Source organism: Rhodofomes roseus (genome assembly GCF_022264815.1).
Source record: "Rhodofomes roseus strain CIRM-BRFM 1785 chromosome Unknown C8Q71scaffold_15, whole genome shotgun sequence".
NCBI lineage: Eukaryota > Fungi > Basidiomycota > Agaricomycetes > Polyporales > Fomitopsidaceae > Rhodofomes > Rhodofomes roseus.
In genome coordinates, this window is record NW_025952971.1 from 190,634 (window position 1) to 216,399 (window position 25,766).

The 25,766-nt window shown below is 57.2% G+C and overlaps 11 protein-coding genes across 11 annotated transcripts; 5 read left to right on the forward strand and 6 right to left on the reverse strand.

Annotated features, from left to right (window-relative positions):
• Window positions 1-365: 365 nt before the first annotated feature.
• Window positions 366-1,785, forward strand: C8Q71DRAFT_140588 (uncharacterized protein). Its single transcript, XM_047916546.1, has 3 exons — window positions 366-721; window positions 773-865; window positions 919-1,785. Exons 1-3 carry the CDS (start codon window positions 684-686, stop codon window positions 1,772-1,774), a joined length of 987 nt encoding a protein of 328 aa, XP_047776956.1. The 5' UTR covers window positions 366-683; the 3' UTR covers window positions 1,775-1,785.
• Window positions 1,786-5,818: 4,033 nt separating this feature from the next.
• On the reverse strand, window positions 5,819-7,180 carry C8Q71DRAFT_768707 (uncharacterized protein). Its single transcript, XM_047924263.1, has 5 exons — window positions 7,158-7,180; window positions 6,938-7,096; window positions 6,413-6,888; window positions 6,227-6,338; window positions 5,819-6,166 (listed from the first exon to the last, which is right to left on the reverse strand). Exons 3-5 carry the CDS (start codon window positions 6,738-6,740, stop codon window positions 5,941-5,943), a joined length of 666 nt encoding a protein of 221 aa, XP_047776957.1. The 5' UTR covers window positions 6,741-6,888; window positions 6,938-7,096; window positions 7,158-7,180; the 3' UTR covers window positions 5,819-5,940.
• Window positions 7,181-7,685: 505 nt separating this feature from the next.
• Window positions 7,686-9,083, reverse strand: C8Q71DRAFT_140721 (uncharacterized protein). Its single transcript, XM_047916548.1, has one exon. It carries the CDS (start codon window positions 8,603-8,605, stop codon window positions 7,784-7,786), a length of 822 nt encoding a protein of 273 aa, XP_047776958.1. The 5' UTR covers window positions 8,606-9,083; the 3' UTR covers window positions 7,686-7,783.
• Window positions 8,820-10,164, forward strand: C8Q71DRAFT_140689 (uncharacterized protein). The gene is made up of 3 exons (XM_047916547.1): window positions 8,820-9,070; window positions 9,122-9,211; window positions 9,271-10,164. Exons 1-3 carry the CDS (start codon window positions 9,033-9,035, stop codon window positions 10,121-10,123), a joined length of 981 nt encoding a protein of 326 aa, XP_047776959.1. The 5' UTR covers window positions 8,820-9,032; the 3' UTR covers window positions 10,124-10,164.
• Window positions 10,165-10,523: 359 nt separating this feature from the next.
• On the reverse strand, window positions 10,524-11,741 carry C8Q71DRAFT_768740 (uncharacterized protein). Its single transcript, XM_047924264.1, has 6 exons — window positions 11,579-11,741; window positions 11,408-11,524; window positions 11,339-11,346; window positions 11,109-11,287; window positions 10,708-10,978; window positions 10,524-10,584 (listed from the first exon to the last, which is right to left on the reverse strand). Exons 1-5 carry the CDS (start codon window positions 11,718-11,720, stop codon window positions 10,750-10,752), a joined length of 675 nt encoding a protein of 224 aa, XP_047776960.1. The 5' UTR covers window positions 11,721-11,741; the 3' UTR covers window positions 10,524-10,584; window positions 10,708-10,749.
• Window positions 11,742-13,776: 2,035 nt separating this feature from the next.
• C8Q71DRAFT_140730 (uncharacterized protein) lies at window positions 13,777-14,817 on the reverse strand. Its single transcript, XM_047916549.1, has one exon. The coding sequence runs from the start codon at window positions 14,649-14,651 to the stop codon at window positions 13,944-13,946; it is 708 nt and encodes a 235-aa protein (XP_047776961.1). The 5' UTR covers window positions 14,652-14,817; the 3' UTR covers window positions 13,777-13,943.
• On the forward strand, window positions 14,754-16,236 carry C8Q71DRAFT_859432 (uncharacterized protein; the record flags this gene model as incomplete). The annotated part of the gene is made up of 3 exons (XM_047927636.1): window positions 14,754-14,815; window positions 14,868-14,948; window positions 14,997-16,236. 3 exons carry the CDS (start codon window positions 14,754-14,756, stop codon window positions 16,234-16,236), a joined length of 1,383 nt encoding a protein of 460 aa, XP_047776962.1.
• A 1,199-nt stretch (window positions 16,237-17,435) lies between these two features.
• C8Q71DRAFT_141048 (uncharacterized protein) lies at window positions 17,436-18,855 on the reverse strand. Its single transcript, XM_047916551.1, has 3 exons — window positions 18,500-18,855; window positions 18,356-18,448; window positions 17,436-18,302 (listed from the first exon to the last, which is right to left on the reverse strand). The coding sequence occupies exons 1-3, from the start codon at window positions 18,535-18,537 to the stop codon at window positions 17,447-17,449; spliced, it is 987 nt and encodes a 328-aa protein (XP_047776963.1). The 5' UTR covers window positions 18,538-18,855; the 3' UTR covers window positions 17,436-17,446.
• A 1,445-nt stretch (window positions 18,856-20,300) lies between these two features.
• Window positions 20,301-21,011, forward strand: C8Q71DRAFT_141005 (uncharacterized protein). Its single transcript, XM_047916550.1, has 2 exons — window positions 20,301-20,550; window positions 20,602-21,011. The coding sequence occupies exons 1-2, from the start codon at window positions 20,354-20,356 to the stop codon at window positions 20,855-20,857; spliced, it is 453 nt and encodes a 150-aa protein (XP_047776964.1). The 5' UTR covers window positions 20,301-20,353; the 3' UTR covers window positions 20,858-21,011.
• Window positions 21,012-21,389: 378 nt separating this feature from the next.
• Window positions 21,390-22,872, forward strand: C8Q71DRAFT_768763 (uncharacterized protein). Its single transcript, XM_047924265.1, has 6 exons — window positions 21,390-21,517; window positions 21,589-21,755; window positions 21,842-22,100; window positions 22,132-22,341; window positions 22,370-22,413; window positions 22,529-22,872. Exons 2-6 carry the CDS (start codon window positions 21,734-21,736, stop codon window positions 22,750-22,752), a joined length of 759 nt encoding a protein of 252 aa, XP_047776965.1. The 5' UTR covers window positions 21,390-21,517; window positions 21,589-21,733; the 3' UTR covers window positions 22,753-22,872.
• A 568-nt stretch (window positions 22,873-23,440) lies between these two features.
• On the reverse strand, window positions 23,441-25,263 carry C8Q71DRAFT_768769 (uncharacterized protein). The gene is made up of 3 exons (XM_047924266.1): window positions 24,785-25,263; window positions 24,598-24,726; window positions 23,441-24,540 (listed from the first exon to the last, which is right to left on the reverse strand). Exons 1-3 carry the CDS (start codon window positions 25,051-25,053, stop codon window positions 23,661-23,663), a joined length of 1,278 nt encoding a protein of 425 aa, XP_047776966.1. The 5' UTR covers window positions 25,054-25,263; the 3' UTR covers window positions 23,441-23,660.
• Between the last annotated feature and the right edge of the window lie 503 nt (window positions 25,264-25,766).

Here is a 25,766-nt window from a genome sequence, read left to right on the forward strand (position 1 = left end):
GAGGCTCTCGCAGCTCAAAGCTGGGGATGCCGCAGCCAGGTGAAGGGTCAATTCACTTCCCATATCGAGAAGTCTTTGTGGTCGGATTAGCAGAGGTGCGTCGTTTCTACGCAGATACGACCGTTGCCTGCGCGTGTCGTAGCGTATTGTGCGGTTCGGGGCTGTGTGCTTCCTGGCTGTCGGGGCCCGCTTGCGCAGAGGGCGAGCGTGACAGTGACAATCCGCGAGGCGTGGATGGGGAATCTGCGGCGTGACCATCCTGCGCATGAATTCTATGCTTTCTTATGGCGAAATATTCGCTCTATTGACACGTCAGTAGCAGAGAGCGCGGTGTTGGCGAATACGCTGGCATGTCTGCTCTGATTGACCCACGTGAAGGAGCGTGACGGACCCCCGGCGAGCGAGCCGTGGACGGAATCGGGTATGGTCGGGGTCCGTGACCCCGGTTGGGTCAGCACACCGCGACGCGTTTGTTTGGGTTATCGATTCGCGGGGCCTGTTTGTACACGAGCACGCGAGGTTTAAATTCCGGTCGCGCCTCGCTCCCTCTCCCTTTCTCCAACCACTACCATCCCGCCTAGCTCGCCCATTCCCTCGAGCGCTTTCATACACTCCTATTCACTGCGCCCTTTCCCAGGCGTTCAACATTATCTCACTATTCGACCATCATCTCTGCCAATATCATGTCCTGCGGGTCCATATCAGGCTCAGCCTCGTCGTCGTAAGGCTGCTATCCCACCATCGTTGGTATTGTTTGTTGACCATGGATCAGCTCTTCGAACGCATCGCCCCAACCGCTGGACAATGCAACAGGATATACAACTCCTGAGGACAACGAGACTGCGGAGAGCAACGAGCAACTGCTGTAAGACTTCTTTCCTGCGCTGTTTGAACGTACTCATGCTTCGTTACTTTCAGCGAGGCGGACGAGCTCTTCTTCGACTTTGCGAAGTGGGAGCACGATTCCACGCCGGAAGCCTCCTCGTCGGGCAGACAGTCTCCGCCGAGCTTGTCCGAGGCCTCGTCGGGTGCAGCATGTGCCTCGCCTGCCGGGTCGGCCCCTGATTCCCTGCCTCCACCACCCTCGGACGCGCCCTCTGCGGCACCCCCACCAGCTGCATCCACCACCGCGCGACCCAGAGCTGGCCTGAAGCGCAAGAGGGCGGCTTCTGACGAGGGTGAAGCCGCCCCTGTGCCCGCTCACCTCCGGAACGGGCGCGCCCCAAGGATCGCGCCGCAAGCTAAGCCGACGCACAGGGACCGTAGCGAGGTCACCTGCACATACACTTCTGAGGACGGCCAGAAGTGCGGCGAGCACGCGGTGGCGGAGCACCTGTGGGACCATGTCCGGCACGCCCACGGATTCCAGCACCTCGTCCAGCCCGAGCCTGCGCCACACACGGTGCAGTGCTCGTGGGATGGGTGTGACTTCGCGGCGATGAAGGAGGAGGTCGTCGATCACTGGTGCGATGTCCACCATGGGTCGCTCGCGGACGCTCGCAAGGATGACCGGGCGCAGGGGATCGTCCTTGCTCCCAAGCAGGTGCGCTGCCGATCGTGCGCTGGCGACATTGGGGGTCGACGCGCATTCATGCAGCAGACCCAGCTTCTGCGACACTTGCGGGACACCCACTGGGAGTTCGGGACGTGGTGTGACTGCTGCGGGAAGCGCCGCAGAGACGACACGCTTGGGAAGGGGGCGCGGGACCATCGGAAGACTTGCCTGGAGAGGTTCATGAGGAACAACCACTTCGAGGACCCGGAAAGGCGGTAGCGGCGTTAGGGCGTCCAGATGCTATGTTATTGTTATCGTTATGTACGTGTTGCTGTATTGTGCTGTCGTGCGCTGGCAGCGCTGTTGCTTTGCTACTTCGTTGTATTGCTCTGATTGTGTAGCTATCTCGAGAGGACTCCTGTGTTTGTTGCGTCGACTAGTCTCGTGTGTGTTGATCCTGTCTCTTGTATGTGCGTTTGCAATCCTGATACTGAGCATCGTCTCAGAATGTATCATGATGGTCTCAACATCGCAGACATGCTCGCGCGCATCGCCCGTTACATTGTCACAGATACTACACCATGGTTTTCACTAGTAGTACGAATCGTCCTCTGCGACTGAAAGTGTCGACTATCTGCCGGCATTGTATTCGTCTCGGCGACTCGAGCTAGCTAACCCTCAGCGTATCGAGTGCGACACAATTGTATGGCCCGACTGTCAAGCAATGATACAGCTGCCATGTTGCAAGCAGCCAATACGCGTCAAGGTCCCAATTATTCACCGGCGTCAGGCGACGACTAAACGCCCAAACTCTCATCGGATGGAGCTTACCAACGAGAATGCGGGCTCAGGCTTCAGGTGTGTAGGACTACAATTTGCTCTTCAATGCCGTCACTCACGCCACTCGCGTTTTCACGTTGCATAGACTGCCACTCAGGTACCATTGTGTATTGTCCACGGACAAAGCAATGTGTTCACGGATCAGACGCAGCCCGGGGTATAAAAGCTCTCGCATTCGCGCTGAGGACGCAGGACCCACCTCGCTTTACTACTCTCTTGCCGATGTTCAGCACTGAAGCTATGATCCCGTCACTATTCCTCCTAACCAAATATGCTGGGGCGTTGAATCGCTTGGATTTAACTCCCTCATGTGCGCGACCAGTGTTCGTCTCGGGGTACGTCCTCACATTTGAGCGTCGATGTCGCTTACAGTTGGCGCTTAGTGGGACTTCGTCGACGTACACGTACTCGACGGTTACCCTGTACATTTCCACCTACTACAAGCTTTCCAAGCGCAAATGTACAACCGCCCTGCGTTACGGGCCACAAAGTGAGAGAGATACTCTGCCGCAGGCACTGATTTTGACGTTTTCACTCATTGGTAGGACACCCTGGTCGATATTATGGGTGAATGCCTCCCACGTCCCATATCAAGCGGGTACTCGAGCTGATGTCTACAACCTTGAAGTAGTTTATGTTGCGATTCCTGCCCAAAGAGTGGGGGTTCCTACGCGACCTCCCCGACCTTCCCATGGCACCGTTTCTACACCATGTACTGGGGAAATCGCCCTTGGCCTCATCCTCTTACGCGCATCATTCTCCGCCTTCCTCCAGTTCCAACAACGGCATCGTGTCATCCAAGCGGAGCCGAGGGTAGGACGGTCTCAACGCCAGATATCAGAAGACACCTCAAAGAGCATCGCGGCCGCCCTGGTAGTGGGTACGTCCTCAATGATACACCTCTCGACTTCTATCCGCGACCTGACTGCAAGACGCACCCGAAAAGCTCGAACGCAAGCGACCAGCAAAGGGGCAGTCAAAGATCCGGCACATTCTTGATAAACATGGGGATGAAGGCGTTGCTGCTCTTGCAATGGCTATGGTCACGAGCCTCCCACAATCCCGCGGATAATCTACACCTGCCGATGGAAACGCAAAAGAGCCAGTATGTGCGGATACAAGAGAACATCGCGGGAGGTTTGGGGCATCTCATAGCGAAGCACGAGCAGCAGCCGGCGAAGGAAGCGCCTATCCCCAGACCGGTGGTCCGCGGCGGGTGGGATGGGTGTACGCATCGACGCGACGAGTATTATGCAAGATCTGCGAGGCTCTCTTGCTGAAGATTCCGTTCCTCCGTGACGTTCCGTAGCTCAGGACTTGAAGCGTGGACGACGTTTTGCACGAGGGCGACCTCTTCGCATCGTCCTCACTGCGCACCTCTCACCGAGCTGAGACGCTTAGGTGCTGCCAGTGGCGGAACATCCCCGCCGACTACGGAGTAGACAAGCCAGAGCCGAGTAGAACTAAAGTCTACACTTGGTGTCCGGACCGTCAATGGGGATACTGCAAACCACCATGGATGATGCCCCGTCGCATTCGCAGCAGGTCTCCTTAAGATAATGAGGACGGGGCGGGGATACATCTTGAACACTCTTCGCGAGGCCCGAGCAAAGATCCAGCGCGCCAAGATTGACGACGTAGTATGCATCCGTGAATTGAAACGGCCACCTGGAAAGGCGCTAGCATTGGAGAAGAGGTACGAATACATAGATGTTCGTCTTTTACGGCTACTGACATGATCTCCATCGAGCAAGCATATCGTAAGTGGAGATTCCAACAACCCTCCAGCCGTATACGGCATTCAGCTCGCCGTTCTTCAAGCAGTTCTCCAACGGCGCGACTGTGATTAAACCAAGGAACTGTTTGGGACTAGGATGCGTACCTTCCTCTTGCAGTGCGTTCGACGCGTGCAGTCGCACTCGAAGCGAGCCACTGTAAGATGCTGGCGTGCTAGACCGAGATTTGAAGCCTGTGGCTGACGTCCGGGGCAACGAGAGGGACGAAGGGCTGAGTCACCAGCGTTACGTGATGAGGTAATGGCCGCTCACCATGACTTATATGCGACGAGAAAGTGCTTGCTCCGTCGTAGGTATTGCATATTCTTCTTGTGAAATGCTAGAGCGTCGTGAGGGGCGTGTGAGATAGAGGTTTGGAACCCGCTAGCAAAGGGTGCGCGTGGCGATCGAAGGCACTGTTCCTTTGCCGCGTTACCCTTTGCATTGGACCTGAAACATAGTGGCATGAGAGGCCGACGTACTATATGCGAGAACCGAGCGACTCACCTCGATCCACGCACACCCAGGCTGAGCAATCGTCGGTGCTGCGTCGGCACTGCAGGGAGGATCCAATGTGGACAGCTCAACGTTATCGTTCGTGAAACATGTCGTGCTCGAAGTGTCACAATCCACGTGTGAGATCTTGTGGAAGGCTCAAGCAGAGGTTGATTACTTACCTATCGGCACGGGGATCCGGGGCATTCCGGCTTGAACATGGACTCGTAAGTGTGGACCCACACAACGTCTTGGGCCCTATGACGCAGTCAGAGGAAGCACAATCGACGAGCACGACGTGAGCCGAAGCCCCTACAGGCACTAGGGTCCCTGCGATTGCAAAACGTACGTCAACGGACGTAGATCGTTGGAGCACCGATCGTCTGTCATTTGCGATGGTGTAGTGATTGAACCATCGAGGCGGCACCACAAATCTGTGACGTGGAAGAAAGGCGCTACAGCGGAGCGTGTGTAAGTTTCATAGAACGTTCCAGGAAGGACATGCGACAGCACCTTCAGCACTCCCGCTACGAACCCAACGTGCGTTGCCATTCAAGACCCGTATGTTGCAAGTTGCTGTCCAGTGCACGGACCCAAGACCGCCCCAAGCATGACACATCTAGGGGTTTCGTGACGAAGATGAGTCCATCGATTGAAGAGATGTTCATTCGTCGTCCTGGCACGAGAACCTACAGACCTCATCAGTCTGTCTCTTCAACGAACGGAGACTCGGCGGAGGTATACCGGTAGACCAAAGTCGAACCGCGGGCGCTGGACGATGGCCGGCGCTACTATGTTGCACGTGAGGTGAATCCTTCTTTGACTTTCAGGCCGCTTGCGCGTTACCGCGGCGTCGGCGATCGGCTAGCTGTCGTCGCTAACTAAACACGGCCTGAAAGGGAAGCGTTCAGTAGTTGCCGGATCTCAGATCGAACCCGACGCGCTCGAAATGGACAGCCGCGCCGTCTGGATTCGGTTGTCCCAGCGCTCTCTCGCGACTGGCCAGCGTAGACCTGCATCGAGAGCGAATTTGAAGAGAGGCCGTGTGACAGACCAGAAGCTCTATGGTGAGAAGTTAGCCCTCCGTATGTACAAGACCATAATTGCACTCAATTGCATCACCTTCGTCGCATGCTGTTGCTGCGTTGAGCTGGCAATGGCAGGCGGTGAGCTCACGACGGATTCCCACGTGGCAGCAGCGTCCGCCCAATAAGGCGCCGCAGGGTCGACACAGGACAACAAGTCGACAGGGGTCGTTCGCTCGCACAAGGCTGCCCATCAGGACCCTGCATCTCCTCGTCGTCCAGTGATGCCTTGTTCCTGTTCGGCGCGACGTTAAGTATGAGACGTTGATGAGCACGACCGGGTGGCACTGCCCTCCCGCTCACCTGCGCCTTGTCCCTCTCCTCGCGCGTACCCTCGTGTGCGACACCCTCGGCGACCTTGGAGGACGAACACGCGCAAAGAACGCTGGAATGGCCACTCGTGCCTGTGCCTCGGGAGGAAGGGTTGCTTCATCGCTGTTGTGCTCGAGAGGGCGCCCTGGACAATACCTGCGAAGGTATGTTATCCAGTCGGTCAGGAATACGTAGAAAGGCCACTCGCACACCACTCTCCGCAGACGTCATAACGAGTTCGCTCTTCGTGAACAGGCCACTTGGTTACGTCGAAGTGTTTGCCAGGGACCGCGTGCCGACAATTCTCCGGCCTATCAGGGAGGGAGCCCATGAGTGGTACGCACAGACTTTGTTCATGTCTAGTGTGCTCACCTTCGTTACGGCAACACATGCGGTTGATGTTCCCGAAGGTGGGATACAAATCGCGGGCAGGTGATGTGCGCACGCTGGACCAACCCTGCCCCGAACGCCCGCGATGCTCCCTGTGAAGAAAGGACAATACGCTGCAGAGCGTCCGTCCACAAGCGGCTCACCCATGCCGTTACTATCTGTCTTCGGTGTTGCTCCCCCAAAAGAGATGTGCGCGTCGCCAAAACGTGCGCGTCGTTCAGTGGGTGTGCTGTAGCATCTATAGGGCGGTGACGGATTAGATTCTCCAACGCGCATTCTGCATATTAGGTGGCAGGCGTACCGTCTTTCATGCCCGGAATACTCGTCATCGACGGTCTCTCCCGCCATTCAGCAGCAGTGAATGCCTGTGACAGTTGGGGACTCGGTGACCGTGTTCGCGAGAGCGCGTGCCGGGCCGACCCTGTGCTGGAGAAAGCTGTCTCAGCAATGCCTGTTGGACGGCATGCTCATCTGTCAGGGGGCTCGTCCGTCAACGGTACGTCCATCTTTCGAGTAGATCGTCTGGTTTGCAAGAGCACACACAGTGGACCATAGATTAGGTTTGCTCCGCAAGCGACTAGCTGAAACACTGGGCGACTGCAAGCCAACTTTCAGCGAACATTCACGAAGACGGTACATGTTTAAAGTATACCGTACTTCCCGACGATTATAAAGGAGGTGCGCACTCCTGCTTCGTTGAAACAGTAGGTCGTTCCCTGTATGCAACGTTGAACTTCATCTGATACCTCCGAGAGCACTCACCAGACATGCCCTTCGCATCTCCGCATCCGAACGAAAATTGTCGGGGAACTAGCGCAGCGACTGCAAACGACCTTGTCAGCGAACACTCACGAAATGGTACAGATTCAAAGTACCTTCCTTTCCGATGGTCGTAATGAAGGTACGCACTCCCGCTTTGCCAAATGAGTGGGTCGTCCCCCCTATGCAACGCTGAACATCGTCTGAACGCGTGCCCCGGGCGCAACTCACTAGATATTAGCATCACATCTCCGCATCTCCACGAACGTTGTCGGGGAACTGGCGTCGGTTGCAGGACGTGTTCGTACACCGACCTGGTTACCGGTAGCTGGTTCGGATCACCGACCTCCCCATTCGTGGTACAGCGCACTCGATCCTGTGCATTCGCAGACGATGTAAGTCGTCGGATGTGGCCGCTGGGCTTCACATACCTCTGAATGCGTCGCTGATAACCATCTATCCACCCCCTCCGCCAGATGCTTTGCTCATTGTATCGATCCACGGGTAGTCCGCACTGCCAGTGGGGTAAGTCAGCGTCGTCGAATGGCAGAGCTGGTACACCACCATCTGAGGCTCGTCGAGCCCATATTCGCTGTTGTGATGGGTCCTAAGGCGGCCACGAGACTAGCGTGTCACATATAATGGCTGGAAACAAAGCACCGAGGCAGACACAATCCAAGCAATGTGGCCCTAGGCCCGTGTTCATGCTGGAAAGACTGGGTGGTGAGGATCGTCGGCCGTACCCCAGATTGGTAGGATATCGCGTCGAAAATACGGCGACATCGTCGTCGTCTCGATGGCGGAGACGTTTGAAGCGACTGAAAGCGTGGAGACGCGACACAGCGTCGCTCGGAGGAGGTGGGAGGTGAAGTTCGAAAGGCAGCCACTCCGAGGTCTGTGGCGTACCGAACGACCCAGGCTAGTTGGACGCTGTCATGGCCCAGAAGTGCGTTAGATGCTCTTGGTGTTGCGTAGGGGAATCGATGATGAGAGTGTTGAACGAAGGCTGACCACAAGTTGGCAGGACTTCGCGCGGAAGGGGTTGAGGACCACGTGCTCAGACTCCTTGCGCGCACTTCGGGCTGGTCGTCGTCGCATCTAGGGACTCGTCGGTAGCGCCGAATTGTTCGCGGGTCTGCGAGGGTAGCTTGGCTGGACCATAGCTCTCGACGACCTCGCAGTTGAAGGCTGGGGATGGCGCTACCAAGTGAAGGCGCGTCGCTCGAGGTCGGGGGTTCAATTGACTTTCCAAATTGAGAAGTCTTTGTTGTCGGATTGAGCAGAGGTGCGTCGTTTCTAGGCAGATGTTGTCGTTGCCTGCCTTTACGCCAATGGCGGCAGACTGTGCGGGATGGGCGGTGCGCCCTCCTGCCTGTTGGAGCTGGTTCGCGCGGAGGGGCGGACTGGCAGGCAAAGTCTACGAGGCTCGGATGGGGGATTCGCGTCGTGAGCATCCTATGCTCCAGAGTTCTATGATATTCTATGGCAAAATATCTGCTCTAATGAGATGTCGATGGCAGACAGCGCGGTGTTGGCGAATACGCTGACGTGTCTGCTCTGATTGACCCACGTGCAGGAGCGTGACGGACTCCCGGCGAGCAAGCCGTGGACAGAACCGGGTATGGTCGGGGTCCGTGACCCCGGTTGGGTCAGCACACCGCGACGCGTTTGTTTGGGTTATCGATTCGCGGGGCCTGTTTGTACACGAGCACGCGAGGTTTAAATTCCGGTCGCGCCTCGCTCCCTCTCCCTTTCTCCAACCACTACCATCCCGCCTAGCTCGCCCATTCCCTCGAGCGCTTTCATACACTCCTATTTACTGCGCCCTTTCCCAGGCGTTCAACATCATCTCACTATTCGACCATCATCTCTGCCAATATCATGTCCTGCGGGTCCATATCAGGCTCAGCCTCGTCGTCGTAAGGCTGCTATCCCACCATCGTTGGTATTGTTTGTTGACCATGGATCAGCTCTTCGAACGCATCGCCCCAACTGCTGGACGATGCAACACTGTATACCACTCCTGACGTGGAGGAGACTGAGAGCAGCGAACAACTGCTGTAAGACCCTTTGTCTCTATCTATTACTGTTGAATGTACTCATACTTCGTTACTTTCAGCGAGGCGGACGAGCTCTTCTTCGACTTTGCGAAGTGGGAGCACGATTCCACGCCGGAAGCCTCCTCGTCGGGAGGGGAGTCCACCCCCAGCCTCGCGTCGACGGAGGAGGCGTCCGCTGCGCCAAGTGACTCACCATTGTCGGCTTCGGAGGGTTTGCCGTCTCAGTCGCGGCCACCGAGCCCCGGTTCATCCTCTGCTCTTTCCACCTTCACTTCCCCGGTGCGCTCCAAGCGCAAGCGGGAGGCCTCTGACGAGGGCCCGTCGACCTCGGTTCGTCAACGAGCGCGGCGGGCACCGCGCATCACACCCCAAGCCGCGCCGACACCCCATCAGCGGCGGGTGTACACCTGCGGCCTGAAGGCCAAGGACGACGACCTGCACAAGTGTACGTGGCAGGGCCATTCGGAGGGCTGGTGGGCCCACCTCCGTGAGGACGAGGCGCTCAAGAAGCTGCTGCCGGTGAAGGCGGAGACGCCTCGTGGGGCGGGGGCCAGCTGCGGGTGGGATGGATGCGAGTTCGCTGGGACGGCGAAGGAGGTGGAGGGTCACTGGAAGACGGCCCACAAGGGCAGTCTGGCTGACGAGCGGACGGAGGACAGGGCGGCGGGCAACAGCCTAAACGACTACCAGGTCCACTGCCGCGCGTGCCTGGCTGAGGGGGTGCGCGCGGTTGTGACGGAGCCGTGCCTTGTGCGGCACCTCAGGACGAAGCATTGGGGGACCGGGATGAAGTGGTGTGATGGGTGCGGGGAGTGGAAACGTGCGGATACGTATGCTACGGGGGCGCGGGACCACCGGGGCACTTGCTTACTCGACCACTTGATGGGAAAGAACGCTAGGCATTCAACCTAGCGGAGGGCTTCCTGTTCGTCTATTCTGCTTTGCGTCTTCTGCTGTACTGTGTTGTCGTGCATTGCTAGTGTTGTCGTGCTGCTATCTTATTGTATCGCTCTCATCGTGTACGTGTAGTGTTGCTATCCTAGAAGGACTTGTGTTCGTCGTGTAGTTGTTATCGGTCGTGTCTCGTGTATATACGTGTTTGTATCGCAGGTATTCGGAATCGTTCTCGAGCATTCGGGCTGCAATGATCACAGACTTAAGTGAGACGCTTGGCTAGTAGAGTTGCTCGTTGCGCTCCGTGCTCGCGATCCGCGCACGTACCACCAGCTGATCAGAGGGCTCATCCGACCTTACGTCCCAAGATATTGAGTGAAAACGTGGCTGCGTATCTCATGTATTGCATTCCAGGTATGTCGCAAATTATGTACATGATGTTCCGCCAACCCATCAGCCATACAGCGCTCACATCGTGCCTGCGGGTAGGGGTAATCAGTCAGAAAGGCCCATGAGCTAGCTGCGGGGACGGCGCACCTGTCGCTCGTAGCCACGCGTCCGTTGTGAGCAATCATACTTGTCGTTCTCTAGGACATGCTTACTACGACGTGTTGGACCTGCAAGTACGACGGGCTCGGAAGGGCCTACATGTTACTGAGGGGAACAAAGAGGCTCGTCAGCATTACGTGACGAGGTGAAGGTGCTTGCCGTAGTGCTCTTGCCTGCTCGGGGCAAGTCCGGAGGGCAAATGCTATCCTAAAGTTGCTTCTTAGAAGACGATTTGATGCATTTGGACAGTGGAGATAGGTGAAAACATCGTGATGTACCGCCGGAGATCGCTTGCCATTCCGGTGGTTGAAAGCGGCGCCACGGCTTGTCGAACGATCACTACTGTTCAGTACTCCGTGTAAGACAGCTGAGGAGACGCCTGGAAGATCACTTGATACTCAGCCGTCACATCTCCGACCGAGGGACGGGAGATACACACTCACAGAGCACCAACCCAGTCATGATCGAAGAGCGATCGTCTAGGCCGTCAAGTAGATCTTGAGTGGATCCATATGTATGCATGCAGCCACACTGGCTGCGATCCGCTGGGATTGGTTCCGCGACCGGCGCAGAACGAGCGATCGAAGCTTCGTGAATCCCTATATGAGTGACGGTACCCTTGCGATTTTTGTCCTAGAATTCGACGTGTGGCGTGGAGGGACATTGATCGGAGGATCGACGCACATACCGCGCTTGTGGACGGCGCGGGTATAAGCACAACGTGTGAATCGCGGAAGCAACACACATGCTGACGGAGGCAGATCGTGGGGCAGCGCCGATCACTTGTGATTGGCCAGCGAAGAGACTGAGCGATCGGCGCCGTTCTGAGCTGGCCAGCCATGCGGATACGACGTGGAACGACGCACAGACCTAGGACTTCAAGCCAAGTTAGTATCAGATTGTTCCTGCAAGCCCACCACGCACCTGCGACGTGTTCTACAGCGAGCGCGGAGCGTACTGGCGACTGTAAATCGATCGCTGGCACAAATCGCTGTCGAGTGCAGAACATCTGAGGTCCGACACCTTCAGAAAAGGCATGCGCAGGGATAGACCGGTTTTCTTGCATGTTCACGAGGAATGCCGCGCTCAAGATAGAATGACCAGCTAATCTGAAGTCTAGTCAATCGATTGAAACCGGACCTTGGATGGCGCGCAGTAAGATCAGCACGACCTCCTATGGGATGGATACACTCCCCTTGTGCATGACAGAGATTCATGGTCCTTTGCGTTCATAACATTTTCCTGCACGTTGAAAGGGATGGTGACGCCACACGATGTTGGGCTGGAGGATTCCCGGCGCTAAATGCGTTATGAGATCGCACCAGCCGGATTCGAACCGAGGACGGTGGCTGCTGGCGCTTGCGTGCCTTCTGCAGCGCGCCGCGTTCGCAGCGAAGAGAGGTCGGGTTGAGGAGGACGAGGCCTACGATATATCTTAGTCTTCCGTTCAAAACGAATACTCGAATGAGGTACATCACCGTTACGGCATTTTGCGACTTCCATGCCCGGCGCTGGACGTCCTGACACAGTGACACAGCAGTCTGCCACGTGGCAACAGCCGTCCGCCCAACGGCAGACTGCAAGGCCTGGGCAGGGTCCCCGGTCGACAGGGGCAGTTCGCTGACACAAGGCTGCCCATCTCATCCCCTGATGACCCCCTGTTCCTGCGCGCTGGGACCATAAGTAGCAGACTGAGTACGGCAGGAAGGGATGGCCCTTCTCTGAGCACTCACCTGGATCTGATTCCCCTCTCTGCGCGTATTATCGCTTGCTTGTCTTGGGATTATGCTCGGCCACCTTGGTACGACGTCGGACACAGACACCAGACCTCACCAGACTCAGGATAATGGAGTCGCTCTGACTGCCTGATTCATCGCCGCTACACCTGACAAGAGCCATGGTTCCTGGACGCGCCCGATCACGGAGGTCACCATGCTCTAGCTCGAGGGCATGCAGACAAGCCACTCGTTCGCCACTCTCGGACTCCAACACGATATAGCAGCCCTCCGAAGGCTTGCCACCAAGTCTTGCCAACGTGTACGTTGAAGCGAATACGCGTTGACGTCTCCGACCTGTCAGACTCTTCAGAGAGCGTTCATGAATGCCAGTACGCCTAGGACTTGTTGTGCGTGGTGCGGCTTACCGTCCTCTCAACAGGTCTTTGCGCTGAGTGGCATTCCGCCTGCTTGACGGGACCCGTTTGCGATCACGCCTCGTGGCTCTCGAAGGGCTACCTCTTGGCAGCGGACATGGCGCTGATTCGCAGCAAGCAGTTCCTGTGGCGTATACTAGAAGCGCACCCTCGCGCGCTGAGCGCCGCGAAGAGATGAGTTCCGAGTTCGGTGAGTAGAGCGCTGTAGGTCCGTGTCAAAATGAATGGTCATGTGGAGCTATCATGTCGAAGCACTCACCGCCTTGCAGTCGATACCATCCGCCTGGCAGAGATATGCGCGTTTTTCTTGAGGAATGTGCGCGGAACATGCACGTCGATCCCGGTGAAGATGTATACCTGCGTAGAAGCGGTCATCCACGTCCCCTACAAAAACTATCAAGACGACGCACCATAGCTCCCCGGCATACACTGTGAGTGGTTATCCCACTCATAGCATGTAGTGCTTCGTACGCATCTGCTTCAGTCCTGACATGCACTGGTTCTTCCCTCCAGCCTCGTTGGGTGTTGTGATCATGTGTTAATGAGGGCGTTTTCTTGCCTATACGGTAAGTCAGCGTGGAAGTGCGCTAGACTGGGCGACGTACCGTCAGCGGGCAAGTGATGTCCTCATCTTTCTCTGAAAACGCGAGGAGGAGCTGAGCATTCTGCGTGTTTGAGCGAGAACAACGTACTGATGCATGGGCATCCGCAATTATGTGGCCAGGAACTGTACGTTGGAAAGACGAGTTGGTCGAAGTTGCGAGCCACAACGTGTACGGTCTGGGTAGCCCTCTGCTTCTGCATATCGGACGATCTGCGCCCTGGAATCGATCAGGACAACTTGAGGTCTGGAGGATGGTTGGACTATGGGGATGCGACGCAGAACGGCCGGACGTGCCTAATGGTTCAAGTTGAACTTGAAGAGTGTGCCACTCGGGGTCTGTGGCGAGATACGTTTGTGGCGTAGCGAACAATGTGGGCTGAATGTACCGCAGTGCTGTTTGGAAAGCCTCGTAGTGGCGCAGCGAGATCGGGGGGCGTTAGTCGTATACGAAGGCTGACCACAAGTTGTAGGACCTCGAGTTGGGCGCCGACGGGAGGCACGTGGTTTCCACCTCATTTGCGCCCGAAGTTCGATTAGGCCGTCGTCGAGAATGGGGACCCGGATGCCTCCGGATGCACTGGTCGCGGACCCGCTGGGGCGGCCTGGCTGGACAATAGATCTGGAAGACCTCGAAGACGGACACTGTATGCGCCACAGCCAAGTAGCTCCGTTGTCACTCGCGGTTCGGGGCAGCCCGCCGCTTCGATTTCCGTATTGGGACTCGTCTTTGTTCTCTGTTCGGACAGAGGCGTGTCGTTTTCAGGCAGATACAGGTGTTGTCCGCGCGCAAGCCAATCACACCGGGCAGTGCGGTCTAGGGCTGTGCACCGTCCTGCCGTCTGGAGCTGGTTTGCGCGAGGGCGAGTGTGTCGAAGAGCGACTACGTGGAAGACTAGGGCGCGAAAATGGTATGAACTTTGTGGCCGCCCTGCCCCTGCGAGGCGCGAGACATGTGTGCGGCTGGGGTGGGCTATGCGCTCTGACGAGGCATTGACAACAGACCGCGAAGTGTTTGCGAACGCAGTGACTCTTTGCGGGGACTGAATATGCGGAAGGTGTAACGGACGCCGAGAAAAATGAGCCGTGGACACGGAGTCAGGGCCCGTGACCGCATGCGGTCTGCACACCGCGACGCGTTTGTTTGGCAATTGATACGCGTGCGAGGCCTGTTTACGCTCCTGCACGCGAGGTTCAAATTCCGTCGCGCGTCGCTTCCTCTCTCTTCCTCCGACCATCGCCATCCCCGTATTCCTCACCCATTCTCCCGTGCGCCCACATCCGTGTTGCCACCGGTCCTCATCATCACAACTTATCGACAACCTATCTCGTCTTCATCCATAAAGATGCCTTCGTACTCTGCTGCACGTTACCTTGAGGATTTCGAAGCGAGCTCGAGCCATGCATCGTAAGTCTGTTGTTTCTGCCTTCGTCGACACCAATGACCGATGATTGATTAGATCCTCCAAGTTAATGCTAGACGATGTCTGCCAACAACAACTGACATGGAGCAACCCTCCTTACGAACAGGAGGAGCTGAGGTAAGGGACATAGCTCTCATTAGAGACGGTCGACTCATTCGTCCGCAGCGAGGAAGACCCGTGGTTCGATTACGAAGCATGGGACGCAGGGAGCGAGCCCCGATACGAGCAAGGCCGCCTGCCCGACCTGGAGCACTCATCTCCGCTGGCTGCTGCAGGCCAGGATGTGGCTGCAATGATATCCTGCGCTACTGGACTTCCGTCGCCGCCTCTCACAGTCCAGAGCTCCCCTTTCTCGCTGCCTCCCGTGCGAGAAAGTCCTCCGCGCACAGCAGGACAGCTGGACGCTAGTCCACTAACATTCGACGTGCGCGGACCTCCTTCTCCTCCTCTCTCGTCGCTGGATGCCGGGACTCCTCGCTCCGGGAATGCTGTACCGTTAGAGTCACCCGCGTCCTCTGCAGCTCAGGACTCTCGTCATGCTTCCTCGAGCCGACATGCTCAAGACATGCTTCCACAGCTATCGCCCGGGTCGGCGGGGCGGTGGCTGCCGGACGTGGCCCCGCTTCTGTTTACGTCGGGGCCGTCGCTCGTGATCCCCTACGACCGCGCCGCATACGAGACCTCCCTGCAAGTCCCTAACGCGCTCCCCGCCGTCCTTCCTTCACCGTTCACCATTCCTGTCGCTGGCGAGGCATCCTTGACCGTGCTCAGCTGGCCAGCGGCAACAGAGCCCCAGATGGGGGGAAAACGCAAGCGGGACGCTTCAGACGTCGGCGCTTCCTCGTCGGCGCAACGGCGCTCTCGGGGACCGCGGGCCCCGCAAACCACCTCTCAAGCGCGACACACCCATGGTCAGCGGGAGGTCATGACCTGCAAGTGCGGCGAAAAGGGCACCTCGCAGGAGCTGTGGGACCATGTCCGGGAGAAGCATGGCATAGAACCCTTGCCCGTGCCTGCGCCCCGGGAATTTCGATGCGGGTGGATGGACTGTGAGTACCGCGCGCCGAACAAGGATATGGCCGCGCACTGGAACATTGCGCACAAAGGACACCCCGCTGACTACGTCTGGGCCATCGAGGAAGGCAAGGCGGTCAGGTTCCATTGCAGAGTGTGCCCAGACGGGCAGACGAGTACAGTGGCGAACGGGGAGCTAGTTCGTCACTTGAAGACGGTCCACTGGTCGTTGAAGAAGTGGTGCGACAACTGCGGGAAATGGTGCCGGGCTGACGTTTTCGATACGGCGAAGCGGGACCATCGGAGGGACTGTCTCAAGGAGTTGATGAATAGTGCCAAATTTGCGCCGAGCGTTGACTCGGAGCCGTGTCCTCTTCCCACCCTCGAATGATCTGTATTTCTTTCGGTAGCTCGTGACTGTGCTGTATCGCTGCTCTGTGTTTGTAATCGTGTTGTGTACTATCGTCTCGTCATGATGCGTAGTAAGTGAGTAGCTGATCCTGTGGAAGTACTGCCGCTAGCTGTGTAGTTGTAATCGCTGTAATGCTTTGTACATTTCTTTGCTCGCGCCTAACATTGGGTTTTGAACGTCTTCTGCAATGCCTCACGCGCATGAGGCGCTGCCAGTGCTTGTCACGGATTGACTTTCTGTATCCGCTGTATTCCTTCGACAATAGTTCAGCATCAATACTCACTCAAGGCTGCAATATAATGCTAGTCAGACCGGGCTGTGCTTTGCCGAGGTACCCAACAGGCTATCAGCGCGGTCATGAAGCACTCAAATGAGCGCAGTAAAGAATAGTAAGGAGGCAGACGCAGTCGCGGCGACTAGCGATCTGGTAACAGCTCGGCTAAGGATGTACTACAGCAGTTGACCCTCATTCGAGCCAGCGCAACAACCAGATAGCTCCGCTAAAAGGTGAATTGCTCTCATCTAAAATGTAAGGGGCTCTTGCGTTTATGTCTGTCTTATACTCTGTCCATTCTACACGCTCAGGAGCGTTATCCCGTCGAGGGATCTGGATATAGTCGTATCGCAAAACGTACACCAATAGGCATGACGCCGAGCACCACGACATGCGGTACTACAAAGTCAACCTGCACCGCATGAAATGTGGCCATCCGGACGAGCGGATAAGAACAGGCGGCGCCCTAACATGCCCAGACATTCCAATCAGAGGCCTATACATGGCCAACGGAGCAGCTGGCTAGCCCGACTCGCCGAGAATTGAATCATATAAAGCCGGGAGATGGTCGTCATTTTCAGTCACACATGACGGTCTGTACTGTGTCGGTTATGGTGCACTGTCTGCGACGATGTGATGGGCGATGCGCGCGAGCATGTCTGCGATGTTGAGACCATCATGATACATTCTGAGACGATGCTCAGTATCAGGATTGCAAACGCACATACAAGAGACGGGATCAACACACACGAGACTAGTCGACGCAGCAAACACAGGAGTCCTCTCGAGATAGCTACACAATCAGAGCAATACAACGAAGTAGCAAAGCAACAGCACTGCCAGCGCACGACAGCACAATACAGCAACACGTACATAACGATAACAATAACATAGCATATGGACGCCCTAACGCCGCTACCGCCTTTCCGGGTCCTCGAAGTGGTTGTTCCTCATGAACCTTTCCAGGCAAGTCTTCCGATGGTCCCGCGCCCCCTTCCCAAGCGTGTCGTCTCTGCGGCGCTTCCCGCAGCAGTCACACCACGTCCCGAACTCCCAGTGGGTGTCCCGCAAGTGCCGCAGAAGCTGGGTCTGCTGCATGAATGCGCGTCGACCCCCAATGTCGCCAGCGCACGATCGGCAGCGCACCTGCTTGGGAGCAAGGACGATCCCCTGCGCCCGGTCATCCTTGCGGGCGTCCGCGAGCGACCCATGGTGGACATCGCACCAGTGATCGACGACCTCCTCCTTCATCGCCGCGAAGTCACACCCATCCCACGAGCACTGCACCGTGTGTGGCGCAGGCTCGGGCTGGACGAGGTGCTGGAATGCGTGGGCGTGCCGGACATGGTCCCACAGGTGCTCCGCCACCGCGTGCTCGCCGCACTTCTGGCCGTCCTCAGAAGTGTATGTGCAGGTGACCTCGCTACGGTCCCTGTGCGTCGGCTTAGCTTGCGGCGCGATCCTTGGGGCGCGCCCGTTCCGGAGGTGAGCGGGTACAGGGGCGGCTTCACCCTCGTCAGAAGCCGCCCTCTTGCGCTTCAGGCCAGCTTTGGGTCGCGCGGTGGTGGATGCAGCTGGTGGGGGTGCCGCAGAGGGCGCGTCCGAGGGTGGTGGAGGCAGGGAATCAGGGGCCGACCCGGCAGGCGAGGCACATGCTGCACCCGACGAGGCCTCGGACAAGCTCGGCGGAGACTGTCTGCCCGACGAGGAGGCTTCCGGCGTGGAATCGTGCTCCCACTTCGCAAAGTCGAAGAAGAGCTCGTCCGCCTCGCTGAAAGTAACGAAGCATGAGTACGTTCAAACAGCGCAGGAAAGAAGTCTTACAGCAGTTGCTCGTTGCTCTCCGCAGTCTCGTTGTCCTCAGGAGTTGTATATCCTGTTGCATTGTCCAGCGGCTGGGGCGATGCGTTCGAAGAGCTGATCCATGGTCAACAAACAATACCAACGATGGTGGGATAGCAGCCTTACGACGACGAGGCTGAGCCTGATATGGACCCGCAGGACATGATATTGGCAGAGATGATGGTCGAATAGTGAGATGATGTTGAACGCCTGGGAAAGGGCGCAGTAAATAGGAGTGTATGAAAGCGCTCGAGGGAATGGGCGAGCTAGGCGGGATGGTAGTGGTTGGAGAAAGGGAGAGGGAGCGAGGCGCGACCGGAATTTAAACCTCGCGTGCTCGTGTACAAACAGGCCCCGCGAATCGATAACCCAAACAAACGCGTCGCGGTGTGCTGACCCAACCGGGGTCACGGACCCCGACCATACCCGATTCCGTCCACGGCTCGCTCGCCGGGGGTCCGTCACGCTCCTTCACGTGGGTCAATCAGAGCAGACATGCCAGCGTATTCGCCAACACCGCGCTCTCTGCTACTGACGTGTCAATAGAGCGAATATTTCGCCATAAGAAAGCATAGAATTCATGCGCAGGATGGTCACGCCGCAGGTTCCCCATCCACGCCTCGCGGATTATCACTGTCACGCTCGCCCTCTGCGCAAGCGGGCCCCGACAGCCAGGAAGCACACAGCCCCGAACCGTACAATACGCTACGACACGCGCAGGCAACGGTCGTATCTGCGTAGAAACGACGCACCTCTGCTAATCCGACCACAAAGACTTCTCGATATGGGAAGTGAATTGACCCTTCACCTGGCTGCGGCATCCCCAGCTTTGAGCTGCGAGAGCCTCAGTCCATCTAGGACCTCCTGGCTGACCCGCAAACGATTCGGCGGCGCCTACGAGTCCCTATAGTCGACGACAGCCAAAGTGCGCGCGGCGAGTCTGGGCACGTGGCCTGCAACCCATTGCGCGCGAAGTCCTACAACTTGTCGTCAGCCTTCGTTCAACACCATCATCCACCGGTTTCCCTACGCGACATCCAGAGCTTCCAGACACTTTTCGAGGAGATTGTGGTGCGTCTAGCCTGTGTCGTTCGGTACGCTACGGTTCGAACCTCGCCTAGAGCTCCGAGTGGCCACCTTTCGACCTTCAGGTCTTACCTGCCCCGAGCGGTTCTGTGCCGCGTCTCCATGCTCAAAATCACTTCCAGCTTCTCTACCATCGAGCCAACGAAGACAAAGGCCTATTCTCGACGTGATCTCCTGCCTAACCGCGTTGTTTCCGATGATCCTGGCGACCTCGGCTTTCGAACGTGACGGCCACATTATCTCGACCCTGCCTCCGTGCGTTGTTGCCAGTAAATATATCCGGAGAGCCAGTCTGATCACGGCCTTACGCCAGACTACGACATGAAACCTTTGACGAAGGAGCTGGAGACGGCCCGCCAACAGCTCCCCCATACTGCGACATCGGCTTACCGCATTATACAGAGACTCATCATCGACAAACTGCCCATCAACAGTACCGGAGAATGGATCAGTAATGCAAACAGCGCAAGGATTGCAACGTACTGCGTACCATATGCTTAGCTCCTAAGGAAGTCCTTATGCTTCGTGGGGTCCTACCGACGGCAAGGATGTGGAGGGAAGCCATGGTGAGTGTCCTCGAGGTGACGAACTCCATACGATATTGACCATGAAACAGAGACGTCACTACAGCGGGCTACCCACCAAAAAACCGGAAGTGTGTCCTTTTGGTACGACTATCCAGGAGGAAAGTGAGTCCTCGATCCTAAGCAATCTCAGAACGAATCCCTTACAACACTCGATGCTCCGACTCCATTGCATAGGCGAGACTATCCAGCGTGCGCTTTCCGAGACGACGTAGAGGACGATATCCGCAGACTAGGATCTATCCGCGCACTGCGAAGACGTCGGTAAGCTACGCGATATGATCAAAACAAAGACGTACCACTGACGAGTATGCCCTATGAAAGATCAGCATGTCGTCGACAGGGCTGCTACGATGAGCTTTCTGACAAGCGAGTCTCAGGACGGAAGGGAGGTCCGTACGCCACATCATGCGTTCCGAACGAGCGCGCCGCTGACAAGCCGGATATCCGTGATTTAGCCCACTCATTGGACGATGAATACCGGGAGTGTCTATCCTCTGAATGCCAATGAGAAGGGTTTCAGGCACGACGTGGTGAGCAAATCACTTGTATGCGTACCTGTCAGTGTCTCACGGCCTTTTGCTTCATAGGCACCATCCTGGTCGTGGCGTCGAGAGTGCAATCGGTCCAGCGCGCGCGCTGTGTACTTGCCGGCGACCTGCCTTCCACCGTTGTGGACGTCAATGCGCCGTATATCATCTTAACGAAGGTGAGCCATACGAGACATGAACAGACTCTGTGCGTACCACTCATGGGTTCCCTCTCTGACAGGCCGGAGCATTGTCGGCATGCGGTCTCCTGGCATACATGCTGACGATACGGAGTGGCGTCTCCTCGAAGAGCTAGCTCGTTCCGACTTGTCGTCTGCATAGAAAGGTGAGCGAGTGGCCCGTCTGCGTACCTTTGTCCGAGAGCGCGATGGCGTTCCTTCACAGAACATCCAGGGCGTCTAGCAGCGATGAAGCAACAAGTGGCGATTCCAGTGTCCTGCGCGAGTGTTCGACGTCGTCCAAGGTCGCACAGAGCCGTCCCAGCACAAGCCGCGCGTGTTGTGCAAGAGGGTGCGTGCGGGGAGGGGACGAGGCGCAGGTGAGCGAGAGGGCAGTGCCCGGTCGTGCTCGTCAACGTCTCGTACTTATTGTCGCGACGAACAGGCACAAGGCACCATCAGGCGACGAGGAGGGGCAGCATCGAGATGGGCAGCCTTGTGCGAGCCAACGGCCCCTGTCGACTTGCTGTGGTGGTCTGTCCAGGGTCGGTCGACCTCGATTGGGCGCACGCGGCTGCCACGTGGGAGGCTGTGGTGAGCTCTACGCCTGCCAATCTGACAGCATGCGACGAAGGTGATGCAATTCACTGAAGTACCACCGTGTACATACACAGGACTAACGTCGCCCTACAGAGCTTCTAGCGGATACCAAGTGCCTCCCTTCGCCTGCTGCACCTTGTGCAAGACAGCGCCGGTACTCGGACGGTACGACTTTCCATTTTGAGACGGTTGCACTCGATCTGAGATCGGGCGAATACTGAACGCTTCGCTTCCAGACCGCGTCTCGCGATGGTTAGCGACGGCTATGCAAGGAGACAGCGGGAAACAAATATCCCGTTTGGGACGCACCTCACGTGCAAGATAGCGCCCGTATCCTGCTGTCGCGCCTGGGCGATGCTCGCAAGCCTGGAGGAACCGTAGATGAGGAAGAAACCCGTTGACGGTGCGCACCGCTCGAATCTTATGTCTGCTTAGGTCTGCTTAGTGTGCGGTGAGGTATACTTCCTCGAACGTCCATACAACTCACAGATCGTGTACGACAGCACCCTCCTTCCACCCACAACCTCATGGGGCCGCTTCGATCGTCCACAACCTCCGTATTGCCAATAGCAAACGATCGGCGATACACGGTCACAACGATCTGCCTCCGCTGCTGCGGCGTTTCCCCGATCGCCTCCGTACTGACGCCACCACACAGGCGGGCGAGGTTCCACACGCATATCCCATGCGCCCGATGTACTTCGCGCAGTCGCAGCGCATGGGGACGTGGCAGGCATGCCCACAGATTGTGCTTCCTCCGACTGCGTCACAGAACTGAGGACGCCCACGCAAGAGTCCACGCTGAAGCTGAAGCCTACATCATCCTCGCGTCACAACGCCGTCAGTACACGTCCCAGCACCACCCTATCGACGAGCTGGAGGGAGTCTTCACATGTACGCCGTCGCTTTCCCATGTTCGCGTGTCCCAGGTCCGACCCAAGGGACAACGCGACAGAGGAGCGGCGTGCGCCTGCACGCTCCGCAATCCTGTCTTGCGCTCGAGTATCCCACGACAAGTCTATGTGTTGTTTATGACGGAACGAGCGTATCTACATGCATAGGTCTTTAGATAAAGCGCAACGCCCATGGTGGGCGAGCAAACCTCATTACGTAACTCTGATGACTCAACTCTTCGCACTGCACAGGCCTCGACTTTCGGTCGTCCAATGTCGGCAGCACGCCATCATCCCACAGAGGACCGCATCGAGTGCGACTGCACACGGCGGACGCACTGCGAGAGGAAGGCGCGCAGGCTCGTCCCGAACCGCTCTCCCGGGCAACAACGCTCGCTACGCTCGGAAAGTCGTCGAAGGGCGGAGATGCCGACGTCGCGAGAGTGTCAGGGGCGACATCTCCTTGCGTGTGCTTGCTCGATAAATATCATGTTAGATTCTGTGTGAAACGGACGTGTATGTAGACGTACCTCTTCAATGCTAGCATCTTGTTGGAACGTGGCTGGTTACATGGGTGGGCGACGCAAGGCTGATGCTCTGGAGCTATACGTCATCTGAGGGTGGGAAGGGGATATGACCCAACGCTCGGGGCGAATCTGGTACCATTCATCAACTCCTTGAGGCAGTCCCCCCGGTGGTCCGCTTCGCCGTATCAAAAACGTCAGCCCGTCACCATTCCCCGCAGTTGTCGCACTATTTCTGCAAACACCAGTGGACCGTCTGCAAGTGACGAACTAGCTCCCCGTTCGCCGCTATACTCGTCTGCCCGTCGGGACACGCTCTACAATGAAACCTGGCAGGTATGTTTGCTTCGACGGCCCAGACGTAGTCAGCGGTGTGTCCTTTGTGCGTAGTGTTCCAGTGCGCAGCCAGTCAGCCTAACTCACCCCATTCATTGCTGCTACAGCTTGCACCATAACAAGCAATCATGATGTAGCTAGGAGAGTTCATCGCTGTACATGGTCACTACAGAAAGTCAAGACGGACGAGTCGGGGGCGGCGACTCGCGTGAACGGAAAAGTTTCTGTCCACAGGACACGTGACTGGAGCGCTCAACGACGAGGGTAGTCTGCTGAATTCATGTCGCTCTCGTTCTCGTTCTCGGGTACTTAGCACTCACAGTCTCTTCACTGCGTTCAGGGAAAATGTATTCAATAAGCCTGATTACAACAATTTGGCCGATGCAAGAACAAATACATGATACCGGGGATCGATGACACGAATACTTGATACATAGGTATGATATGTACTCCGAACGATACAACAGTTAATAGCAGCAATAAAGACAACCATTAGAGATAGCGGCGACGTACAGAGCAACAGAAACCCGACACCAGAACGATGAGAAATATAGCCTAGTGGCAGCAATTGGGAGAACCGTCCATGAACGCAAGCAAGCAGTCGCCGCGGTGATCCCGAGCAGCCTTGTCAAAGACGTCGCTTCGCCACGGCTTTCCGCAGTTATCGCAGAACTTGTAGTCCTTCCAGTGCTTAATGCGCATGTGCCTGACAAGGCTGTCGAGCCTCTTCTTCCCGTTGGCCTTTGCTGTCTTCCCTTTCCCTGTCCCCGCGCCGCTGTCCTCGTCTTCGTCTGCATGGGGACACAGCCGGCAAGTGACGCGCGCCGCCTTGTGGGCGTGTGTGAGACCTGAGCGCACCAAGTGAGCACTCTTGTGCGTCTTGCTCCAGTGTTCGGCCATGTCTTCGGGTAAAGCGCTATGAGCGCAGCCATCCCAACCGCAGCGCACATCCTCGGGGACCGCGACTTTCTTCGCTTTCACCTTGTGCGTCTTTCGCATGTGGGCCCACATAACTTGGGACGTCCCTTCGAAATTGCACACGCCCCCTTCCGCGAGCTTCCACATGCATGGATACGTCTTGAGGTCGAGCTTCCGCCGAGACTGGCGATGGCGGGAGACCTTGTGCGGGTGTTCATCATCAGCGCCCTCGTCGCCAGTGTCGTCCTCTCGCCTCCGCTTCAAGGTAGCACGACATTCGGTTGGAGGTGCGGGAGCGCCGACGCAAAGAGAGTGGGAGGAGGAGGAGCGCGGAGCGCGGCCCGCATCGGAGAGGCATTTTGAGCGCGGACTTGTTGACAACTCCGTAGTGATAAGGCTGGGGAAATTCGGGGCGAAGTCCCAATCCTCGGGAAGGACCAAGGGGCCTGGCTTCGGGGACGTTGAGGTGGCGGTGGCGGTCTCCCACATTGCAGGGTCAAGCCAGTCGTCGACATCGCTGGTTCAGACAAGCCATCAGTGAATCGTACCATCACACGAACAATGAAAGCCTCACAATGTGTGGTCGTCGACCAATGAGCTGCTGGTAGCCCGTGGTGCCGATGGTCCAGCAATAGGACCGCCCTCCCAGCTGTAGTCCACAGGGAAGTTGTTGAAGGCGGTGTACTGGTCGTATTCCGAGGCACTGAAGGATACAGTGAGCCATGCCGCTCGACCGTAAAGACAATGAAACAAAGACGTACATCCCCGGAATTGCCGCCATGCTGTCGAACGAGGGCAGAATATAATCACAGTAAGACATTATGTGTGTGGCGGGAGTATGTCGTGGACGACGACGAAGGCTGCTGAGATGGAGAAGCGGCAGACAGAAGGTTGCGGTTAAGCGTGAGTGTAGAGGAGGGGAGAGGAGCGACGCGCGCGCGGGATTTATACCTCGGGTGTAGGTGTGCAAACAAGTTGAAACAACCCTGCAGCATGGTTGGCCAAACAGACGCGTCGCGGTCTGGCTCATCTCAACCCAATCACGCACCCCGTCTCCTTCCACGGCTCGCCTTCCCGGTCTCTGTCACGCTCGCCGCACGGGTTAGTCACAGCAGACAAGTCGGACCAGTACCCTGCGCCCTTATGTCCATTTTGAGCGGCCCACTAGAGCAGACAATCCGCCATAGCCACACAAGGGCCACGCAAGTTGAGGGCTGGCCACGCGCCGAATCCCCCAAATCCGCCTCGCATCGCCTATTCATGTCCCATCACGCCGCTCGCGCAAGCCAGTCCCAGCAGCCAGGTCAAATGAAAGCCTAGAACAGACCTGTCAGTCGTGATTGGCCGGCAAAACGGCGAAGGCTATGCCCGCCATGGAAACGACACGCCGCCGCTCGACCAAAGAACAAGGACTGTCCCGATATGGCAGGGGCCCCCGAACCGTGAGTAACGTGCCGCGACTTGCTGTGGCGCAACTTCGCACTCACCGCCAACTCGTCGAGGCTAGCAGTGCAGCCCCGGAAGTCCCAGCCTCGATCCGAGCCACTTGGCGGTGCAGACCAGTCCTGTGGTTCGGCTGTGGGGCGCGCGGTTTGCAGGCAAGTTCAATTCAACGGGTCCGCGCTAGCACGCATTGACTCCTAACAGACACGAACGTCGACGCGTTTCCCAGCCCATTCGTTCTTTTCTGCGGCCATGACTGAGGTGTCTGGTGTATTACTCGCCTAGGGAGAGGCACGCTCA

What these genes read in the sequence shown, in the direction of transcription:
- C8Q71DRAFT_140588 (XM_047916546.1), top strand. Translation starts at nt 684, where the DNA reads ATGTCCTGCGGGTCCATATCAGGCTCAGCCTCGTCGTC. An exon ending in TCAGGCTCAGCCTCGTCGTC is followed by an intron (nt 722 to 772) that starts GTAAGGCTGCTA and finishes ACCATGGATCAG; the next exon opens with CTCTTCGAACGCATCGCCCC. An exon ending in GAGAGCAACGAGCAACTGCT is followed by an intron (nt 866 to 918) that starts GTAAGACTTCTT and finishes CGTTACTTTCAG; the next exon opens with CGAGGCGGACGAGCTCTTCT.
- C8Q71DRAFT_768707 (XM_047924263.1), bottom strand. Translation starts at nt 6,740, where the DNA reads ATGGCGGGAGAGACCGTCGATGACGAGTATTCCGGGCATGAAAGACGG. An exon ending in GCCCGCGATTTGTATCCCAC is followed by an intron (nt 6,339 to 6,412) that starts CTTCGGGAACAT and finishes GTCTGTGCGTAC; the next exon opens with CACTCATGGGCTCCCTCCCT. An exon ending in GAGCGAACTCGTTATGACGT is followed by an intron (nt 6,167 to 6,226) that starts CTGCGGAGAGTG and finishes TGGATAACATAC; the next exon opens with CTTCGCAGGTATTGTCCAGG.
- C8Q71DRAFT_140721 (XM_047916548.1), bottom strand. Translation starts at nt 8,605, where the DNA reads ATGCTCACGACGCGAATCCCCCATCCGAGCCTCGTAGACTTTGCCTGC.
- C8Q71DRAFT_140689 (XM_047916547.1), top strand. Translation starts at nt 9,033, where the DNA reads ATGTCCTGCGGGTCCATATCAGGCTCAGCCTCGTCGTC. An exon ending in TCAGGCTCAGCCTCGTCGTC is followed by an intron (nt 9,071 to 9,121) that starts GTAAGGCTGCTA and finishes ACCATGGATCAG; the next exon opens with CTCTTCGAACGCATCGCCCC. An exon ending in GAGAGCAGCGAACAACTGCT is followed by an intron (nt 9,212 to 9,270) that starts GTAAGACCCTTT and finishes CGTTACTTTCAG; the next exon opens with CGAGGCGGACGAGCTCTTCT.
- C8Q71DRAFT_768740 (XM_047924264.1), bottom strand. Translation starts at nt 11,720, where the DNA reads ATGCAAGAAAACCGGTCTATCCCTGCGCATGCCTTTTCTGAAGGTGTC. An exon ending in CGCTGTAGAACACGTCGCAG is followed by an intron (nt 11,525 to 11,578) that starts GTGCGTGGTGGG and finishes TTGAAGTCCTAG; the next exon opens with GTCTGTGCGTCGTTCCACGT. An exon ending in CGCTCTTCGATCATGACTGG is followed by an intron (nt 10,979 to 11,108) that starts GTTGGTGCTCTG and finishes TCGTTCGACAAG; the next exon opens with CCGTGGCGCCGCTTTCAACC.
- C8Q71DRAFT_140730 (XM_047916549.1), bottom strand. Translation starts at nt 14,651, where the DNA reads ATGGCGATGGTCGGAGGAAGAGAGAGGAAGCGACGCGCGACGGAATTT.
- C8Q71DRAFT_141048 (XM_047916551.1), bottom strand. Translation starts at nt 18,537, where the DNA reads ATGTCCTGCGGGTCCATATCAGGCTCAGCCTCGTCGTC. An exon ending in TCAGGCTCAGCCTCGTCGTC is followed by an intron (nt 18,449 to 18,499) that starts GTAAGGCTGCTA and finishes ACCATGGATCAG; the next exon opens with CTCTTCGAACGCATCGCCCC. An exon ending in GAGAGCAACGAGCAACTGCT is followed by an intron (nt 18,303 to 18,355) that starts GTAAGACTTCTT and finishes CGTTACTTTCAG; the next exon opens with CGAGGCGGACGAGCTCTTCT.
- C8Q71DRAFT_141005 (XM_047916550.1), top strand. Translation starts at nt 20,354, where the DNA reads ATGCCCTATGAAAGATCAGCATGTCGTCGACAGGGCTGCTACGATGAG. An exon ending in TGTCTATCCTCTGAATGCCA is followed by an intron (nt 20,551 to 20,601) that starts ATGAGAAGGGTT and finishes TTGTATGCGTAC; the next exon opens with CTGTCAGTGTCTCACGGCCT.
- C8Q71DRAFT_768763 (XM_047924265.1), top strand. Translation starts at nt 21,734, where the DNA reads ATGAGGAAGAAACCCGTTGACG. An exon ending in GAGGAAGAAACCCGTTGACG is followed by an intron (nt 21,756 to 21,841) that starts GTGCGCACCGCT and finishes TACAACTCACAG; the next exon opens with ATCGTGTACGACAGCACCCT. An exon ending in GAGCGTATCTACATGCATAG is followed by an intron (nt 22,414 to 22,528) that starts GTCTTTAGATAA and finishes CAATGTCGGCAG; the next exon opens with CACGCCATCATCCCACAGAG.
- C8Q71DRAFT_768769 (XM_047924266.1), bottom strand. Translation starts at nt 25,053, where the DNA reads ATGAGCCAGACCGCGACGCGTCTGTTTGGCCAACCATGCTGCAGGGTT. An exon ending in ATGGCGGCAATTCCGGGGAT is followed by an intron (nt 24,727 to 24,784) that starts GTACGTCTTTGT and finishes TGTATCCTTCAG; the next exon opens with TGCCTCGGAATACGACCAGT. An exon ending in TTGGTCGACGACCACACATT is followed by an intron (nt 24,541 to 24,597) that starts GTGAGGCTTTCA and finishes TGTCTGAACCAG; the next exon opens with CGATGTCGACGACTGGCTTG.